The 20,021-nt window shown below is 53.1% G+C and overlaps 4 protein-coding genes across 4 annotated transcripts; 2 read left to right on the forward strand and 2 right to left on the reverse strand.

Annotated features, from left to right (window-relative positions):
- Positions 1-923: 923 nt before the first annotated feature.
- Positions 924-1,889, forward strand: BDP55DRAFT_689011 (uncharacterized protein; the record flags this gene model as incomplete). The annotated part of the gene is made up of 1 exon (XM_060576695.1): positions 924-1,889. One exon carries the CDS (start codon positions 924-926, stop codon positions 1,887-1,889), a length of 966 nt encoding a protein of 321 aa, XP_060436838.1.
- An 833-nt stretch (positions 1,890-2,722) lies between these two features.
- On the reverse strand, positions 2,723-3,322 carry BDP55DRAFT_640420 (uncharacterized protein). The gene has a single exon (XM_060573337.1). The coding sequence runs from the start codon at positions 3,164-3,166 to the stop codon at positions 2,909-2,911; it is 258 nt and encodes an 85-aa protein (XP_060436839.1). The 5' UTR covers positions 3,167-3,322; the 3' UTR covers positions 2,723-2,908.
- A 9,545-nt stretch (positions 3,323-12,867) lies between these two features.
- Positions 12,868-14,630, reverse strand: BDP55DRAFT_9088 (GDSL-like Lipase/Acylhydrolase). The gene is made up of 3 exons (XM_060581311.1): positions 14,234-14,630; positions 13,357-14,182; positions 12,868-13,305 (listed from the first exon to the last, which is right to left on the reverse strand). Exons 1-3 carry the CDS (start codon positions 14,437-14,439, stop codon positions 12,973-12,975), a joined length of 1,365 nt encoding a protein of 454 aa, XP_060436840.1. The 5' UTR covers positions 14,440-14,630; the 3' UTR covers positions 12,868-12,972.
- Positions 14,631-18,350: 3,720 nt separating this feature from the next.
- BDP55DRAFT_625337 (uncharacterized protein) lies at positions 18,351-18,911 on the forward strand (the record flags this gene model as incomplete). The annotated part of the gene is made up of 1 exon (XM_060571460.1): positions 18,351-18,911. One exon carries the CDS (start codon positions 18,351-18,353, stop codon positions 18,909-18,911), a length of 561 nt encoding a protein of 186 aa, XP_060436841.1.
- Between the last annotated feature and the right edge of the window lie 1,110 nt (positions 18,912-20,021).

Here is a 20,021-nt window from a genome sequence, read left to right on the forward strand (position 1 = left end):
TCGTTGTTGTTATGATTGTGGTTCAGGCACACAACCAGCATCGCTCAGGATCCCCCGATGCACCCCAAGTAAGAGAACCGTCCATGTATACATACCCTTGCCCCGTCATCCCATTATCCAGGAGGCGCTATAGCCAAGCTACAGATACAACGAGAGACAGGCATCGTGCACCTCCTCTCCTCTCCTCTCCTCCCCTCCCTCTTCACGGCCCCCGGTCTCATCTACCTAGTACCGATGACCCCGTCTTCCTCCCCTTGTCGTTAAACCTCGCAGTACGACTGGGTAGTACGTACCCCGTAGATGACCCAAGACGAGGACCTTGAACCGACCCTTGCTTAGCTACCATCAGAACCGCACACCCCCGTCGTCGCCGCCTTTCGTCTGGTCCCAGGCCTGGCGTAACGGTCCCAAGACTTATCCCACTCTCTCTGCCTCTGACCCACACACAATTTGTGACAGGCGATTGTGGCATCTCATCGTCCAGGGATCATCGTGTGGATTTACGCTTGATCACCCATTCCACTCTGCTTCGGGAGATCTGATATACCTGCCTCCCCCATCTGCCACCTCTACTCCATCCACCCACCAACAAGCTTCTTTCGCCAGGCCATTTCATACTTAAACTACCCACCCTCCCCTTCCCCCTCATCGTCTTGGAATCTTGAATAACTCCTGAAGCAAAATCAATCTCTAGTATCCAGCTGGCACTTGGGGCTAATCACTACTCTACATCTAATACCTGTTGTGTTTCTTAATATTCAACGAACCTACCACCATCACCACCACCACCACCACATCAACCAACTCTGTCATCAACTCATCGACGACAAGACCGAAGACAAACTACAAGGAAAGGAGCAACAATACCACGCAACCTGCACCACAAGCACACTTCAAGGTTTTCAAAACTCTAATCAGCAACAATGGCGAGCGCTTTAATATCGAACCCGTACGCTGCTCAGCAAAGTGCACACTACGGATACGTCCAACCGCCTCAACCTCCCCCATCGCCTCCCATGGACGAGACATCAAAGTGCTCTCTCCCCTCCATCTCGAATCTCCTCGGCCTCGCAGACCAGGGCTCGCCCACATCCGAGACGCACCCTCAGATTCCCCAGCAAGGTACGGATAGGATGGAAAGCGCAACGGACAACAGCAACAGAGTACTGACCTCCCGCATAGCATCCTCCCAAAAGTGTGAGACGAGACCAAACTCTTCTCACTATGGCCGCGGCGGACTTCCTCCCACGCCTCCCATGAGCTCCGACGCTTCTTTCGATGGCTACAACTCTCCCTCAACGAGATCCATCAGCCAGCTTTCCGTCGTCTCCCAACCTCAGAGCAACTACTACTATGAGTCCACGCCGCCTCTGGAAGCCGAAGCCCACCGCCACATGGCTCCCATGATCCCAAGAGTGCCCGTCCAAGGCTCATACGCCCAGGCTCAACCGTTCCCGCCTGCCTACATGCCTGCCCATAACCCCATGGCGGCTTCTTACTACCCTCCCATGCAGCACACCCCTCCTCCTCAGGCTCAGATCTCTGGCATCTACTACCAGCGCCCTCTCCCTCAACAGTTCCCGCCCATGGCCCCCGTTCCCGTCGGCATGGGCCCCAACGGCACCAACCCGTGGCAACATCACCACTACATCTCCCCTTCCTCCGCCGCATCCTTCCCCCAGAGCCAGGACCGCTACATCTGCCAGACCTGCAACAAGGCCTTCTCCCGCCCTTCATCCCTTCGCATCCACAGCCACTCCCACACCGGCGAGAAGCCCTTCAAGTGCCCACACGCCGGCTGCGGCAAGGCTTTCAGCGTCCGCAGCAACATGAAGCGTCACGAACGCGGATGCCACAACTTCGAAAGCGGCAGCACCTGCAGCAACTGATCGACAATTATAATTGAACGGTTATTTCTATTTACTGTTATCATGATCAATACGACCAAAATCCTGGGGTAGAGTCGTCAAACGCGCAAAAGAGCTGGAACGGCACAGGGGAAGGGGTTCGGACCGGTTTCAACGGGAAAGATACCACGTGGTAGAACATTGTTATCACTTCTACCGCAACTGCAACAACAAACGAAATTCAATTTTTACATCATAATCAGCAACGACGAAAAGATTCAACAAAAAACCCAAACAATCAAATCAAGGTCTTTTCAACGGCGTTCAACTACTACAAAAGAGGGTTCCCCACGGATTGGAGAACATCATCCACGGGGCGGTCCTTTGGATTCGGGGAAGATGGTCACTCAAAGGCAGAGGAAGAAATATGTTTCTTCTCAACATGTGTTAAAGTTGGCTTGTCTTCTATTTCCCTTTTTCGTCTGCTTTTTACTACCGGAGCAAGAGGCGTGAATCATGGCTGGGGCAAAACTGGTCACGGACAAGAAGTCCGGCCAAGCAACGAGAAAACTTGGCATTTACAGGCGTTTTGAGTTGTATACGGGGGGTGGGGTGGATTGTGTGTGGTAGTGGCACGATGTCTATTGTGTGTGACTAGTTCTCCGTTCGGAGGCAAGTCGAGAGTCAAGGTTAATCCTGTAAGGATTCCTGTCTTGGCAGTGTTTTGGGTTTTTATTTTCTCTTTCCACTATTATTCCGGTTCTTGAACGATTACATCAAAATGTACGATTATGTGGTAATGTATATAGAAAGGAGAAGCCGCACAGAATCGAACAGAGGAGAGGATTAAAGATCATCATCAGTTTCCCATACTTTGCACAGTGACTTGGTGGTTTCGTCGGTATTGGCCACATCTTTTCGTCCCAAGACGTAACATGTGTGGGATTGGCCTTGTGGGTTGGTTGTGTCGCAATGAGGCGAACTTCGTCCCCTTGCAACACAAGACTGGACCGGAGCACGTAGGAAAGCTCGGATCAATCCGGTTGACTTCCTTCCCATCACTAACACATCACTAATATTTTGACTACCGATATGTGTTTCCTCACGGACTCACAAATTCGGAATGGTACTCCGATACAACAACATGAAAGCATAGTTGCTGTGAGCCATTTCTTACTACGTTGACTGCGAGGCTTGAGACCGGACGGAAAAGCCGCCGATCGCAACATTGTGAGATGGCAGCTGCTGATGACACAGGTACACCCGTTAAACTCCACCAGGGTGGGAGGGGAAAGCCTGAAGGGAGGGGGCTTTCCCATTTTCTCTATGGATCTAGCAATTCTAGCCTCTAGGTAGCTCCTCCACTGTCTCCATTGATTGAAAAGGAAAAGAAGAGCCAAGTTCCAGAGCGGGAACGTTGGGTCTCGGGGAGAAGTGCGAAGCGATAGAGGAGGCGGTAGGGCGGAAGACGGCAATGATTGACAAGGGGAAACCAGCCGGAAGAAAGAAAAAAAAAAAAAAAAAAGAAGAGCAGATGGTCGACGCTGCAGAAAGGTGCCAGAGAGTTGGTGGTGCCCTTGGGATGAGACAGTCAGAAGATTTACGCTTAAAAAAAATCCACCGCCTGATTTTCTTGTGAGGTGGTATGTGCCTCTCTACCAGTTTCTCTCTCACTCTGTTGTATAAGGTGTAAGAGAAGTGAGGTCAGTGTTGCTTTGCATTTTTGTTTCGGCCGGTCTTCTGCAGTTGATCATCTCCAAGGTTGACCGATGGAACCCAAAATCTCTCCAACGTCTGAAGAGGCCAGATTTTATTTCGTCCACGGCAAAATAGCCGGTGGTGCTGAAGGTCATGCGGCCAACCCATCATCTCTCTTCGTCTCTTATTCTTCAGCAAGGTAACTCCCAAGTGTGTGCTGTCTCCGTTGAGTCTATTTTGCCTTTCGCTCCTTCGCCTCATCGCTACTTGACACGAGACTTGCCCGACACTATTTTGTTCAGACCGATGAAACGAACCGGAGACCCCAGCCCGAGCGTTGGCCCTCTGCTGACCGACTGAGATTTCATCCTTTCTTTTCGAGATTTTGCCTTTCCGTTCCTGATCCCATCCCTTCCCGCAACCGCAATGCGGCTGAAGTGTGAGGTTGAGAAAGTGTGTGATGTGACACCTGACTGGGGGATGAGAGTTGGCTCTTGCACTGCTCTGTCAGCCATGTATAATAGGCTCGAGGCGTCTCGTGCACGTCACGGAGTGGGCTTTTCTTGACTTGATTGTTTCTACGCTGCGGTCTGTGTGTTCGCTTCACACGGCACGGCATTGAAGAATATCAGGCATGGTATGTGCGTGCATACATGTAGTACACACGGCACATACACACACATACAGTACTTCCCGAGCCAGTTCTGTGTTTACGAGTGACTGATTCGGGGCCTCCTTGAAGGATGATGACATTGAGAGTTTTAAGATTGCAATGTCTTAATTCATGAGATGTACTCTGTAGCTTTTCGAATTAAGGAGCTTCCACCTGTTGGTGGACTACCTCACAAACAGTACGTGGCCCTGCTCGGGAGCTTATGTTCCCAAATGTTTAGTTAGCGCCACCGAACCGGAGCAACTGAGCCTCCAAAGTCCGAGTTGAGAAATGGCCGGCCCGCTGCCCTACGGAGTACGTGGGTTTTTGCTTGTTCAGCTTTGCTATCCGAAAAGGCACAGAGTGTCAGTGACAAGACAAATCAAGGCCGATTCTCGTTGATCTGACTAGCGTCGCTGGCTGAGTCGATGGGTCTCTGGGCGGGGAGGGCTCGGGAAGTTGGACGATCGAAACTCTTTTGCACCATAGAAGCGCCGATGGCCACACACACGTACGAAGTACTCCGTACATACACAGAGAGAGAGAGAGAGAGAGAAACAGGGTCACATACACTATCCGAACCCGCGTGAACCAAAGAAGAGCAAAGTCTGTTATGACAGCGCCGGACCAACCCCGGGTAAAGAGGAAGGGAAGGGCAAGGTAGGGGTCGGGGAAAGGGATGGCTGTCAGGATTGATGCAGCCAACGCCGATCTGCGCTGCGATAGAGAGTGAGAGACGGCAGGGGGAAGAAACAAAACCTACAACTCTAAACCGGGGGGTTAAGAAAGTTGGCCACTGTGACTGGACAGAAAGGGGGGAAAGGGGAGAGGCTTTGCTCTCTTGGATTGCGACGGTAGCATCGAGGGACACGGGGACACGGGGATGGGAAGATCAAAGTACGCAATTTGGGGACAATTTCTCGGGGACAAGGTCGGAAAATGTCCATTTACGACCTGTTACGACGTGGGCGAGTTTCCCATCGCGGCTCCAACGGTGCAACGGCGCCAAAAGGGGGAGACAATGGCGTAGCATCAACGGCTGGGGACTCAGCTTTATTGGCCTGGTGGCGCGAACTACTTTTCTGCCGCCATTTGTCTCTTTTTTGCCGGACAGGGCAGAAGACGGAGAGGCATATCGGCGGCACATTAAGCTTCTCGTGTCGTCCTGACTCGGCCTGCAACGTCAAAGTCTCTCAGGTGTCATGCTGCAATATTGACAAGAAGCTTTCTGGCAAGGTGTGTTTGTTTGTCAATATCGATCTGTCGTTTCTCGCCCCCCCCCCCCCCCCCCCCCCCCCCCCTTTCTTTTTGTTTCTTCATGGTGCCCGTAATATAATGAATATTAATGTTTTCACCCTCGTTTTTCCTTTCATTCAGAGCGGCCCCTTTGATCTGACAGGGTTCGTAGAACTCTATTGATATGATTTGCAAAGGATCAAGGCGCCCTTAATTGCAATTATGTTATATTATCCCGCGTTTTACCCATCGAGTCAATCTTCTGCCCATCATGGGCACTCGTTGTTTTGATGGATGGATCTCCGGACCCTTAATTCATCGTACTCATACTACGTGCGTATGTAATACCAAGCTTTTCCTTCGCTGGCATCCTGTTGGAGAAAATGGGGACTCTCCCCCGAGCGGGGTTGTTGACTTACGAGTCTAAGACATGGCTTGACAAGCTTGTCAAAACCCCCCGAGGAAGCCGGCTTGTTATGGGAAGTCCAATCTCGGGAGTCGGGCGGACGCGGTGTGGATCGACTGGCGCTCCGAGATGAGGCTTTCAAGCGCCGCTGGCACGGATGTACGGAGTAGTCCCTTCTCCAAGTGTAGGTGTTTACTTTACTCTGGTGTTTTGGGGCATCGCATCGGAATGGTCTACTTTGATGACGATGCTGTTGTTATTATTGTTATTGTTCATGCCCCCTTTCTACACCCGTCTCCCTCAACAAGACCCTTCCCAGTTACCGAAGAGAATGGATTCGACCCGCAAACGGTGATCACCATTCCATCTCGCAGCGCAAAGAGGGACAATGCCTGCAGCGCCAGGCACAAAATCCACAGGAAAACAGCGTGGGAGCCCGGCTCTATGCAGAGCCAAAAGGAACTCGCCCGACGCAGGGAGGAGGGGCCGACGACAATGACTCTCTGTAGACTGTGGGTAGAGTGAGCCGGCAACCGTTTTCTCCATCAAGAGCCCAGTACTCCGTAGTGTGGTCTACATACGCCGCTACGGATATTCCGAAGAGTGTGAAGGGCTGCTTTCAACGTTCACCTCCCACCGTCGTCAGCCACAGGGCAGTGCTTGCCTTTCTGCCCCTCCCTGTGCTTTCACTGCAATCTTGGAGTTGAAGGTTAGTCTCTAATAAGGCAATACAAGAGTGCCGCTGGAGCCCGGTAAGATAGATAGCACGGCTAGTTACTAATGACTCTGTCCTCACGCTAGACGCAGACCAAAATCCTTCTAGCGCTGCGCGCCAGAAAGTCAAAACCAGGGTCGAGGGGGGGGGGGGAAGAAGGTACACACCTTTCACCTCTCTGGCGGAGCGATCTTGGCTAACGATAGTTTGGGGCCCCTCCCTCCACCTTTCCGAGCCCCCTACCCTGCCCGGCGCGCCGGGAAGAGTGGCAGCGGTGGCCTGTCCTTGCCGACGTTCGTCGGGAAGCTTGCGATGGCCCTAGTGAATCCGTGCTCTTTGGCTCTCTTTCTTACTCTCACTCTCTCTTGCTTGTCGTAGCTTGCTGGCCATTGGCTCCTCCTCTTCTTGGCTGTTCGGCGCCGAACGAGGACTGAGGCTTTTGGCTGGGAGGATGAGCCTAAACGAACAAGAGACACTAGAGACTAGAAAAGTTTAGGACGGATGGTGCCAAGAGCTCTTGATGGCCTGATCTACCCCATGGCGTCATGAGGACCGGCTCTCACTGTGAGGAGACAGATCCCTTTGGGCATGAATGTCGGGTTATTGGCAAATCTCGCTCTGGGACCGGCGATTCGGTACAGGTCATCGCCCCGTCCAGCGTATCGTCAATGATGGACTTGATCGTGTCGCGTGTGAGGTGGGATAACGTAGTAATCAATATTATCGAGAGGCGTTCGCCAGTTATTGCATCTCATGTTGCATTTGGCATGCTCTCCAGGCTTTCTCGCTGCCACCGTCTCAACCGGCGATGCCATTACCTGTAAAGAGCGCAGGTTCTCTCTGACTGACCGCCCGAGAAAGCGAGGATTACAACTATTACTGGGCAGTTGACTAGCTAGAACTTCGGATGGGATTGGGGAGGGGGGGGGGGTCGGTCACTCACTGTGCCCACCCCATCTGGCCGGTCCCAGCTCCGTCTCATTGTCATCAAAAAGTCGAAGTCAAACAAGCAGAACCCTTGCAGGACATTCGAGCAGGGGATGCGTGCCGATCACGGGCTCCAGCTGAGCCTGTTCCTGCAGAGCCGACGACTCAGGATCCGGCGTGCTCGATGTCCTTGACCGGGCTGGGGCTGGGAGAGCCTGGGTCGATACTCGAAGACTCAACGACCAGGGACCGGCATTCCTTGCTTGCAGACCTCAGACGATTCATATCCTTTCTTGGCGGGGATCTCTCTTCTCTTCTTCCTTGGAGACTTGGAGTCTCGTGCGTTCCCTTTCCCCCTCCCCCTTCCCTTCCAATCGTGCAAACCCCCCCTCCCCAGTCCAGCCCTCAACCCTTCAACCCTTCCCACATCACACTCCCCCGGGCCTATCTTTCTGTAAACGTGCGTTCGATGCTACGCAGCGGGCAGTCTTGCCTGGGAAATCGCACGCTACGCCGCTAAACCAGCCTACCACGCTTGAACCAGTCCATCACCGTTCCCAGTATCGCGGCGGTGGGAAATTTGGTTGGCTCATCGTCCAAGTTTCTGAACCCGTCACGACGGAGAGTCCGTCGACTACCACGTTAGCGCGTCCCCTCCGAATGGTACCGGCGACGGACGGCAGGAAACTCTGTTCTGTGCCACGCCCATCCCACGAGCATTATGGAGTACTCTCGTAGTATTGACTGTACCACGGTATTCGTAGAGTGAGTGTATGGGTAGAGTGCAAACTGGACGCTCACGCAACTCAGCTAGACGGGGAATCCCTTCTTTGGGATGGTTCAACCGCTCAACCGAGACGTGAGCGTCTTCGTCTTAGTCGACAACTTATTGGCCCGTTGAACTTTGTCTTCAGCGGCGCTCACACCACCTTCTTCCACGTCTTCTTCTTCTCGTCCATTCCTTTTCCCTTCCCACTCCCCCGGTGTGCGGTGTGCAAAGGTCAGAGAAAAGATGATGGCCACACGTTGTGTTTCAAAGCCTTTCATCTGATCGATGAGCAACCTTACACTCTAATCCACGACACGCCGAAGTACAGCCTTGCTGCCCAGACACACCTTCCTACCCTCCCTTGATGAGCCAAAATCTGAAAAAAAGAGTCCGCGCCGCTGGCAGGCCGCTGCTTGTCAGTTTGAGCCCAGCGGCAGAGGAAGGAATGACGACCGGTTCAGACGGACGAGCCACTCTGCCATCGCAGAATCCAACTCAATGCTGCGATGACACTCCCCTCCATTTCCCCCAGTCGCCCACCATCTTCCCGGCAACAAACCACATTGCTGAAACAGTCAGATGAAGGAAGGACTGGGCTGTTGTTGTAGTTGGCGCTTTAGGTTGCCTCGCTTCAGTCTGCGAAAAACCGTAACACCAGAGACGTCAGTGTTTGAGCCTCGCCAAGCGAAGAGAAAAGACACAACATGGCTTGTGGGTTCAATTTCCTCACTGCTAGAAGCCTTCTGCGACATCCATATCGTCTGCTCGCCGCTCGGACGGCAGCATTTTCCTGAATGACACCTAACGTTTCCCGCTGCGACGCCAATGCACTAGTAAAGAAGTGACACTCGCAGAGCAACCGTCCACAAGACGATGGTCCGGGTTTACGGACGAGAGAGAGCCTGACAGAGTCGAGAAAGGGAGGGTCAGAACGAACGGCATCCAATCTCTGTCCCTGCAAAGGGGAGAGAAAATCATCAAGACATCCCAACTATTATCCCGATAATAGCCCATCGTGCCCATCTCCCCCTTCCCTTCTGTGCTGCTCCCTACGGAGAACTCCCCGGACGATCCCAAAGATCATCTTGATCAACATGATCAACCACCTATTCCGAACAGCTGCCGACGGCCTGGGCCCTTTCCCTCCCCCTCCCCTCCTTATCTCTTTCGCAGATTTACGGCGGCAGCGGGTTGCTGCCCGCTGCCGATTTGCCTGTTAGGCTAGTCAACTGCCGAAGGATTCCTGGTGTCTCTCTTAGCAGTCCCTCTCAAAAATTCCCTCACAAAAGTCACTAGTAGCCTAGTGGTAGAATAGGAAAAACGATAGAGAAGGCGGCAGAGCCACCACGGCCCGACTGTGCATACCGAATCCGAGACTCCAGAAGACTAGTGATCGTCGACCAACGTCGCAGACAGCCAACGACGTTACGTACGCATCCCGAATCTCCCAATATTGTCACTTTGAGATTGAGAATGGACATGGCGGCCGTGGCCCTGGGCAATTCCGCATGGTTCTTGCAATCTTTTGCTGTAACTCCGCGTGCTCCGCATTCTAGCCTACGCGTTACAAGACGAAGAACACCAGACAACAAGTCGTGGGGCAAGATGTCGAAAAACGTGGTAAATAATATCCGTAGGTTCAGAAAGTAGAGGCTAACATTAAGATACGGCTATTGCGGCTACAATGACCACGAGGCAGACAAGGCTCTATCATGTAACCAGACCAAAGAGCCAATGGCAAAGAGTCTCAAACTTGGCCTTGGTATCCAATCCAAACCGTGGTTATAGGAAGCCCAGATGCGATGGAACTCTACAGATACGTATCGCTGACTCCCCCTGCCCCCCAGAAGGAGAGAAAGACACCCTCGTCCACGTCTGTGACAACCCTCCCGTTTCAGGTGGCTTGGAGGGGTTGGGGGAGACTGAGAAGGGGGAGGGTAAGGTAGGGTAGTTAGGTAGGGGCGTGTGGTGTGTGGCGTGTGAAGGCTGGGCTGGGCTGGGTTTTGCGGCAACGTCGCCTTCACTCTGAATCTTGACAAGCGGGATCGCGGACGCCGGTGCGAACTCTGTGAGCTTCATTTACCACCATAAGTCACTGCGAAATCACCATCATTATCAACCCGCGCTGGGAGCACCCGTGGAGATGTGCCGTGGTGTCCTCCAGTGTTCGCTTCAGCTTCCAACGTCGCCCGAGTGTCTCTCATGTCGGTGGTTTACTAACAGCTTTGTCAACCAACACCAATCCACCCGTAAACCTTTTTCCATGTTTTTTTTTTTGTTTCCCCCCCTTCTCCATGTCTCTGCCTGCTTTTCTTTTTTCCGCGTTCGCTCAGCCAGAAGGAGAATATAGCCCCGAGACAGGACAATTCTAATGTTCAAATGTTGACTCGAGTGCAATACCTAACTTAACCAGAGGGCACATCACATCTCACACACACACACACACACACACCAGGGAGCGAAACCGATCGACGAAACTTTGGGGCGTGGGCTGCTTGTCTTCCCCTTCTAGCTCGTGGATCGCCGGACGCTAACGCATTGCCGGGTGTGTGTCTGTGGGGGTGAGGAGGGCAGAAAAAGGGAAAGACAGTAACCACTGGCAGATTCAATAGGGAAAAGGTAATAACGACACCCAGTAATACGAAGTAGACTCTAGAGCAAGCAAAAAGAGTATGGGTTCAATAAGATGACGGAGGCTCCCACGCGCGCCACCGCCAACCCCCACCCCCCTTGCCGGGACGAACGACAAGCAGTCGGACAGACCAAGGCCAACGAAGAGACGACATGAACCGCAGGTTGGCGGAAGATGCCGTACCGTACCGCTTCGTGCGTTGGGCCTCCAATCGGTCATGACTTTCCTATTCTCGCATTCACGGCCGGGCGTCGGTGCGCCAGGCTTCGTCCCTTTTGAGAAGAAGTCTCACGACTCGAGTGTGACGCACGCATGGCCGCCGTCTGGTCTCATGGTCTGGCTTGGCCTTTTTCCTTGTTCCCCTTGTCTTGTCTCTGACTCTCTCTCTCTCTCCCTCTCTCTTCTTTTCGTCCCAACTTGGAGAGTCCCCGGGCTTTTGGCGCAAAGCTGGGGTATCCCGTTACGCTCATGGATGACTCCGAATGGTACATGGGTCTTGCCAGACCGTCTTTTGGCAGCGTTCCGTTCCCAGCGTGGTACGGATACTGCGGTACCAAAAATGTGAATATCCTCAACCAGGGGGTGGTTAGGGAAGTGGAGTGTGTCCATCGAGGCTCCAAAAAGACTCCTCCCAGGGACGACAGCTCCGCACAGGCGCTTGCGTTCATCAATCATGATGTAGGGGGCTTCACGGAAACGAAGCTTCCGTGAGGTAAAGGGAGAGATAACTAGCCAGGGTATTGGGAAAGCGGGAGAGCAATAAGACCCTGAGTACCGGGGATTTGCAGTTTGGTAACGTGTTTCGAGAATCTCCTGGTTGAAAGATCGTCGATAGAGTGCGTAAATCCCCCGAACCCTAAACCGGATGACCACAGGGCCATTCACCTCAACAGGCGTCCAGCATCTCATACATGATGCGAGCCGGGACAACCGTCAAGGGGGTTGAGGCGGTGAGAAACAAAGTCTGCCCACATCACAGGATCCTGTGTCCCCTGGCAGGGGCGGCCGGCTTCTCGCAAAGTGCAAGCGATGAGCAGCTAGGTTATGGTCAAGTTGCAAACGAGAAGTCGATTACGGCTTCATAGTCGCTGCCATATCATGCGTTGCCTTCCTGTGACCCGTCGTTCGCCCTGTCAACTACCTGCCATCAGACCGTCAAGTTTCGTCTGTATTCCAAGTCAGACTTGACACAAGCTTACCGCCACCGCTTGTCAAGCGGGTTGAACGCGTGGCATCCCATCTTCATAGGCGAATTGCCAGGCATCGCTTAGTCCTTCACGGTCTCAAGTTGTTCAGCCTACCCACGATCTGACAGCCGAGCCTCATGCACATCGCCTCGATCCTTCAAGGAAAGTGGGATGAGCCAAGCAGGGTCGAGGCGTCAGACGATGCATCTTTTTCGCCTTCCCATGCGGTTTGTGGTGGCCAAGATGCATGATATGCTCCTGACCCTCAGGGTAGCCTTGTGAGGCTGGCCCCTGACCCATGAGGCATCTCAAACAGTATCCGCGCCAGACACCTGTCAACCCCCCGAGTGGGCTCTCCCGATGCGGGGGACAGAGGTCGGAGGCTGGCTCGCCCGGACGCAAGAATAGCATCCTCTGTGACGATACAGTAAGATGTCGCCGGGTCAAGGGCCCCTGTTGGCATGAAAGATCTGTTGAGGCTCAAAGCTTGGCTTTCAGTCTTCTTTTGATGTCAACTACTGTCATCACTTTTGACGGGCGGGTCATCGTGTTTCGACTCGCCTGGCTGCGGTGGCGGCGTTTCAACTCGGAAAGTTGCTGGTATATCAAGGTGTACTATAGACTATAACAACAGATGGCGTTTCTTGACATATGTGCCGTCTGGCCCGAGGCTGCCTGTGCCATGACTTTGTATCTCCAGAGTCCTCGTTTGTATAGCCTTCAGTCTCAAGGGGCGTCTTAATAGCTAGACTGATCGTTCCAGTACAGGGTCTCATGGTACACCCTGTCATTGGGGGGTTAGCATATAGGATGTCAATTTGCCTCCTCGTCATGATCCGAGGGCAATGCAAGCATATCGTGAGAAGGCGTAACCCGCAAAGGAAAGATCGAAGCATGGAAAACTCACTCGGGTCCGGTAGCATACAGGGGCCAGCCGAGCTTCAGAGTGATGTACTGTATCAGGTGGCTCGCGACCTTGATCTGGCCGACATCCGTCGGATGCCACTGTGGCGCGATGTCGTTGTGCTGGAGGATACCTGTGGTGTTGAAGAAGTGCACGAAGGGTGTTGCTGGTTTGCCCGTCTGCTCGGTGGTATTTGTGACAGCATCCCAAGTTGTCGGGTTACTTAGGTATTCTTCTGTGTTGAAGTACTCGTAAACGCTATACACTTCGTCTCGAAGGTCGGTGTTCTGGCCATAAGTGTTGCCATCCTGGAAAAAGCCCTGCCACATTTGCTACCGCTGCACTTAGTGGGCTGTAGATACTGGCTGAATAGTTGAGCGTACCATGACTATGACCTGAGCTTCGGGCCACTTTCCGTGAATACCCTGGATGAGTCTCCTGTAGTGTTCAACGTAAGTGGCTTTGGTGACATTGTTTGCAGCATTCGCATCATTTGTGCCGAGGTTGATGACAGCGAGGTCGGCAGGAGGGTTTCTGGAGAAGTCCCAAGGCTCTGGTTCATCTGCACAGGTTGCCGTCAGTATCATGCCTTCCAAGATTCGCCCGGCGGAGATCTGAGGTCGATTTGACAAGGCCATGTTTGCCCGGTTCCCTATTTCGAACTGAGTACACATACCTCCCCATATTTCGTTTGCCCGTCCGCCTGTGTCTGATGTATAGAACCATTGGTGAGATTGTCCTCGAGGGTTGCCCCAACAGTCTTGGTCGGCGACGCATATGCCCGGATAGGCTGTAATGGAATACTCGGTATCTCCCAGACCCGCGCCGACACCGTAAGCAAATCCCGCGAGGGCCTCGTAAGTATTATACATGCCTGCTGACAGGCTATCACCAATAAATTCTACTCGACGAGGATAGTCGGGAATCTTGACGAGCTGCTCTCCAGAAGCCACATGAACCTTGTCAATTTGGACTCCATAAGCCCAGTTTGTCACTCTCATCTCGAATGTAACTGGGCTGACAGGACCAGCTAGCTCGATGCCTGGAGTGTCGGAGCTCACGAACTGATGAATGCCGCCCGCCGTGACGTTAGTGTGCATCCAGTCTAGACCGGCGATTCTGTAGGCGACGAGAGTATTGTTGATAGTCTGATTACCGAATGTGACCGCGAGTGTCTGACCGGTGAAGCCGAATTTGATGCCCGGGGCTCTACGCAGCCTGAGTTCATGAATAATTGCCACAGTCCTAGGGTATACTTACGCCCACCACGATATCTGCTTTGAATCCCATCGACCTTTGTACGATATCTCTTCGGCATCGGCATCGTATGTCTTGAACTCGGCAGGAGTCGGGTCCACCTTCGTATCTATGAAGCTCGTTACTCTTGGGCGGCCATTCTCCAAGATGGTTGCGGTGACGGCAGAGATACAAGCCAGTGCCGTTGAGAGTGAGCGTATCATCATCATTACGGTGTTCTCAGCAGCCAATTGCCTAACAAAGACGCCCGGTGAAAATTGCCCAGCAAGAAAGGTGTACACATCATGAACAGAGAGATATAAGCTTCTTATATTACCTCGTGGCCTATGAATCTGAACGAGGGTAGTCGTGCCGACCCCTCATGACGATACGGACTAAGAAGCTTGTGCGGTATGAGATGGGCCGAAATGAGCGGAAAACACAGTACCTCCCCGACCAGAGTCACCTTTGGATTGGAGAAAGCATACCGGCTAATCGGGTCGTATGCCGTCCCGATATTCCAGATACCGATAATTGTGAAATGAAGAATTACATTCCACAACTGCTCCTCGCGCATACAGCAAGGCGATACTCTCTTAACATATGAGCAACCTCAACGTGTATGTATATGAGGCTGCTGGCTCTTTGATCTGTGACATCTTCTGAGATTCGAATCTGTCCTGAAGGCGAGGAGTCCTCGATCTTCTGCCCGTTCGTCCGAATATGCGATACCGACGGGGGAAAGTCGTTGGGTATCCGTAGGTGTATTCCACGGAGGGAGGAGCTCCGCGGGCCCGATTGGTGAAAGCGAGGTGTGATGAAATGTGGATCTTTCGGTGTGGGGTACCCGCTGTGGCCCGGCATCCGGAGAAAGGTGCTGTCTTTTCCGGCCCGTTAGGTCGGAACGTTGTGGGTATTGAAGTTCGGGGACTAGGTTGTTACACATTCCGTAGGTGTTTAGTTTAGACCGCGCCGATTATCCCGTCAGACAGTTGACCGTTGACCTGCGTTACGCCGATGGCCAACAAGAAGGAGATCCCGCCTTCGGCTTGGTTCTACAGTCCCGACAACGTAAAGAGATAGCTCGGAAAGCGGCGTTTGAGAACTATTATCCTGCGTTGAAAACTATCATCAGACACATGAGAGCAACCCCTTGCGTATCGGGGAGACACTTGAGCCGACCTGTTTCACGACAATTGAGGTTGAGGCATAGATCTGCCCAGTGTTGGATAAGGGGGCTCCATACCCGAGGCAAGTGTCATGCAAGGCGTGATGTGATGTGCATATCGTTGCTGCGTTGAATCTCGTGGCGCGACCATGTGCATACGTCTCTGCAGCATCCCACAGCGCGGGAGCTGCAGCACCTCTTCCTCGTCTTCGGCGCACAATCGTATTGGTGCATCGGCTCGTCTAGGCTGCGCCGATGGAGATGTGACGTATTCCCATGTGGTGGTTGATCCGGTCAAGCTTGACATGTGTCTTTGGTGAAAAGAAAGACCATGCCGACACCAGCACGAACGATAGTGGTGCTAGTAGCAACCGAGAGGTAGCATGAGTTATATTTGGTCTGCCGAGGAGTTGGAAGCACGGAAAAGAGGCTTGGGCTCTCCTATCGAACTCTGAAGGTTGGTAGAACAAGGTAGGATGCGGATGGGATGGAATGTCACCTGTCCGGCCGGTCCTAATGCCCAAGTTGTATCCGTTCCTTCGTGGTCGGGGGCCTCGGGGCGAGGGTCAATCACGGTGTCGTCTAACCGTACTTCGTAACAAGCCGCATTCCCCGGGATGCCGGCGGGGGGGATCGCTCAAAGCTATCATCCCTGCGGCAGCGAACCCAGCGTGACGGACTCCAGGGTAGGCACTGACCGCTCAGGTATCCCCACGGGAAAGGAAGAGATCCCTTTGGACAGCGTAGACGATGGTTGATGGTTCCAAGGTTTCGAAGCGCCAGACCGCTGAGTTGCAGTCGTTCGGATGCTCCATAGAGGCCCATGTTTCTTGTTGACCGAGCCTACCTTCGTTGCGCCGGCCGGGGGTCGTGTTGTGGGCAAAGTAGAAGAAAACACGGTGAGCTGGGCAACTCAATTTCGGGGAGAGCAGAAAACGGTATCCGGAGCGAAGCAATTGCGGCGATGAGGAGGAATCTAGAAGCAAGGAAGTGCCATGAAAACAAGAATACCTCATGGAGTCAGCAGTACGGTGAAGGTTGTGCGAGGGAGGACGTCAATCACACGCGCAACTTGGTGAACAGACGTGGAAGGAGGAATGCGCCGTGAGGTACCTGCCGTTTGTAAAGGTCAAAACTTTGGGAAACAACCTGGATGTCCGGCGCATCATCGTCACACCGAGCCACGGGAGACTGGTACTTCTTTCCTCGCTGGAATTGGCACAGAACCGAGGTACCTCGTCGACCGTGCACATGCATCTCCTGGTGTAAGGGGGCCATCCATCCAACAACTTCGTCGACTTCCATTGCAACTTCATTTTTCGATCGATGAGACCTTCAAATAGTAAACCATCCACCGCCAACATACTGAGCACTCTCTCATCCTCCTTGGCGGTTTGTGTCTCGCTCTCGAGTCTCGCATTTAAGTCTGGTTCCATCCGTCATCGGTCCCCCTCCCTTCGTCCGCTTCTCGCATCGCCATCGCCATCACCATCACCTGTCAACCCCTCAATTGCCTACCATCTTTCGAACCATCCCTAGCAATAGCGTTCATCGAGCCGTGGGTGTCTTGGGCTTCTCCGAGGTAGTAGATAGCGATTTCGACACCCATCACACCCTCCCGGAATCCATCATCACGAGCCCAGCAGCCCTCCGTCCAAATAGGAAGGCCAATAATCTCGCAATACCACCACGGCGGAAACACGGCGCTTGTCTTGAATTAACGATATCGACCGAGGGATGCCACACCGTTCCTGTCCATTCACACACCACTTACTCTCCGCTCCTGTCTGCCGCGTGCGCTACTCACCTTACCTTACCTTACCTTACGATTCGCGAAGGGGACTTTGGCACGGAACGAGAAACTGACAATAAGGCTGGCAACCAACAATCCTCGGCTACAAACTCCTTGTCGGCTCAATTCCCGTCATTACTTTGCCAGAATCAGCCATTGATTGCCTACCCTTATTAGCCTTGCAGCCACCTCCCGCCAAGATTGCTTTTTGCGACCTCCAGAGCATCGCTTCCTGCATTGTCGCTGCTGCTAGCTGCTGCGGCGCCCCAGAGATCGACCATCAGCTGATACCGAGCTTTCCCCCATTGTGCAGGGGAAAAAGAAACCGCTTCCCACGCTCTGGATACATCAAATCTCTCTGCACAAGAAGCTGTGTTCTGTCGCCAGGGACCATCCCGTTCGCGTGCCCTTTGCGACGGCGCCTTTGCGCTCTTTTACCCCCAACAAGTCAAAGCGGCCGAGACCTGGGCTGGGTCTGAGCCTGGGTGTCCCAAAACCGAGACCTGTGCGGGTAGCAGCGACTAGCGAGGCATCGCGGCGGTGGAGGGTGCGGACTCACCGGTTGTGTATCACCAAAAAAATCCCCAACTTCGAACACTGTACCTCTGTCTCTCTCTTTCTCCTTCACCTCCCCTTTCCTTCTGTACACAACTTCGCTCAGCCTTCTCCCGCCCATTCAGATACTTCGACGACACTCCTTCGATCCGATCTTATCTCATGGTTTCGAACCTTACAGCGATACATTCTACCCGTTGCGACATCACGAAGCTCCAGCCATCCTAACAGTCCCTGGCCAGTCCGAACTCAATTCGCCCGCGCGCTGAGCTCGCAGCCCGATCTGACAGCAATGATCTCCGTTGGCGCTACGATATCATGACTTTGCGCGCGTTACCATCGCCCAAACAAAGGCTACATCACTTGTCGGCTCCGAGCCACAGCTCATGCTATTCGTCGCGCTCGCATCCGCAGCTGCACCTCTCACCTTCGCCCCCGACTGTCGTCAAACCCCTCCTCTCCCTCGAACCCCACCTCCGACAGGGACAATACCCCGACACTTGTCGCCGCCGCCGTAGTGTCGTACGGCAATCATCCACCATCGAACACAGACAACCCCAACGCGAAACAACCTCAACCGCAAGCCTTGCTTTCGTCCAGCCGCGCACGGTGCGTTGCACCGAGCCATGTCGACCACCCAAGCCAATGCAGTGCCGGACACGCAACTGGGGTTGAGCTATGAAGAGATACAGCTGTTGCGTCAAGGACAAGCGGCACTGGGTCAAGGAACTGGAGGAGGCGGTTCGAATTCGTCACGGGCAGCAAGTCGCGCGTCAAGCCAAGGACTGCTGCTGCTGGACAGCACCTCATTAGCAGCTCTAGGACGATACTTTGACCGGGTCATGAACCAGATCGAACAACAGATCATCTACCTCAGTGAACAAAGCCAGATGTTTACCATGGCCCAATTTGATCGAGCTGGCAATCTAATCGAGGGTGCCGACGCCGAGATCCAGCGGTATCACGAGCTTCTCCGGCAACTCGACGAGTTGGAGCTCGACTTCGACCGAATAAGGCATATCAAAGAGATTGTACGAGGGTACAGATCACGAGTTGAAGAGATGGAGCGTGAATTGGAACGGAGTGGCTCATCTTCCCGGCATAGAGAAGGACACCATTCTCACCGGCATGGCCACTCGCATAGTCACCGGCATGGGCACGAGAGTTCTCGTCGACACCGACACTGAACGATTTATATCCGCACAACAAGACAAAAGCGCCCCGGAGGAGTCCTTCCTAGGTTCGAAAAACACCACTAAAAGCGTATACAAACAAATGTTGAAGGAAGGCAGCAGAGAGTGTCTCAAAATTGTGGTGGAGTAGAATACATCGGTCACACGACCGCGACAGGATCTCACAAGGCTCAAGGGTTGGCTCGAAAACGTTCTACCCCGGCGGGAACATACAGCACCACGGGACTGAATTTACGAGTCATGACGAAGAGCAGCTCTCTTTTATCTGGTCGTGCGAACTAGCGACCATTGGCGGTCCTAAGACGGAGAGCCTCGCGGCTGGACAAGATGGAAAAGCCTCACGGCTCGGTGGTCTTATTTCAAGGCGTTTGATTTCTTCGATTTACCTCTTGTTAAAACAGCGGGGATTGCTTCGGTGCTTCACGACTGCCTGTTTGGCTGCCATCGGGAGGCGTTGCGCAATCTTCTCGAGCTCAAAATACCCATCTTTTCTACTGTATACGGAAAACCCAAAGCTACGCCTCACGGCATTGTACTGATCTAGGTACATGGATCTTGTTGGCATATTCGATTTGTTTCTCGAGGTTACGATTTATGTCTCTTTTTATTTTTTTAGTTTATGAATTCTTGGCCTGATCACGACAGATATTTACTTCATCCACCTACGGGACGACCATCGTCGTTTGCCAATTTCAAATGTACCAAAAAGTATAGTAATTTCCGCTACGAGCTCATAATACGGATAACTTTCACCCAAAAGGCACTTTCAACGGCACAGACAGATTGGGCGCTTAGCCAGGGGCCAGGCACAGTCTTGTTTCAAAAGCACCCGGAAATGAGGCAACTCTCGATCGCAATTGCGAACGACTTTGGGCACACATGTTGGGCGACGAGCGCGCATTATTCGCCCGTCCGTAAGAGCCCAGTCTCCCAGTGTACTTGGCGCTTTTCATTCCTCTTGTCTCTTTCCCCGCTGGAGCCGTTCCAACCTTGGATATCTTCGCGAGACCATTCGTCATACTGGGAGTATGTTACCCTAGAGCCCCGCCCCTTGATGCTTTTCCGCTTTGTCGGCGACGTCCCCGTCTCCGTGGCATAGGTACA

The sequence above is a fragment of the Colletotrichum godetiae genome (assembly GCF_030913485.1).
Source record: "Colletotrichum godetiae strain CBS 193.32 chromosome Unknown BDP55scaffold_1, whole genome shotgun sequence".
In the NCBI taxonomy this organism is placed as follows: Eukaryota; Fungi; Ascomycota; class Sordariomycetes; order Glomerellales; family Glomerellaceae; genus Colletotrichum; species Colletotrichum godetiae.

Coding starts and splice junctions, on each gene's coding strand:
- BDP55DRAFT_640420 (XM_060573337.1), bottom strand. CDS start 3,166: ATGGGAAAGCCCCCTCCCTTCAGGCTTTCCCCTCCCACCCTGGTGGAG.
- BDP55DRAFT_9088 (XM_060581311.1), bottom strand. CDS start 14,439: ATGATGATGATACGCTCACTCTCAACGGCACTGGCTTGTATCTCTGCC. Junction 14,183..14,233: donor AAGCAGATATCGTGGTGGGC/GTAAGTATACCC, acceptor CAGGCTGCGTAG/AGCCCCGGGCATCAAATTCG. Junction 13,306..13,356: donor AAGCTCAGGTCATAGTCATG/GTACGCTCAACT, acceptor GTGCAGCGGTAG/CAAATGTGGCAGGGCTTTTT.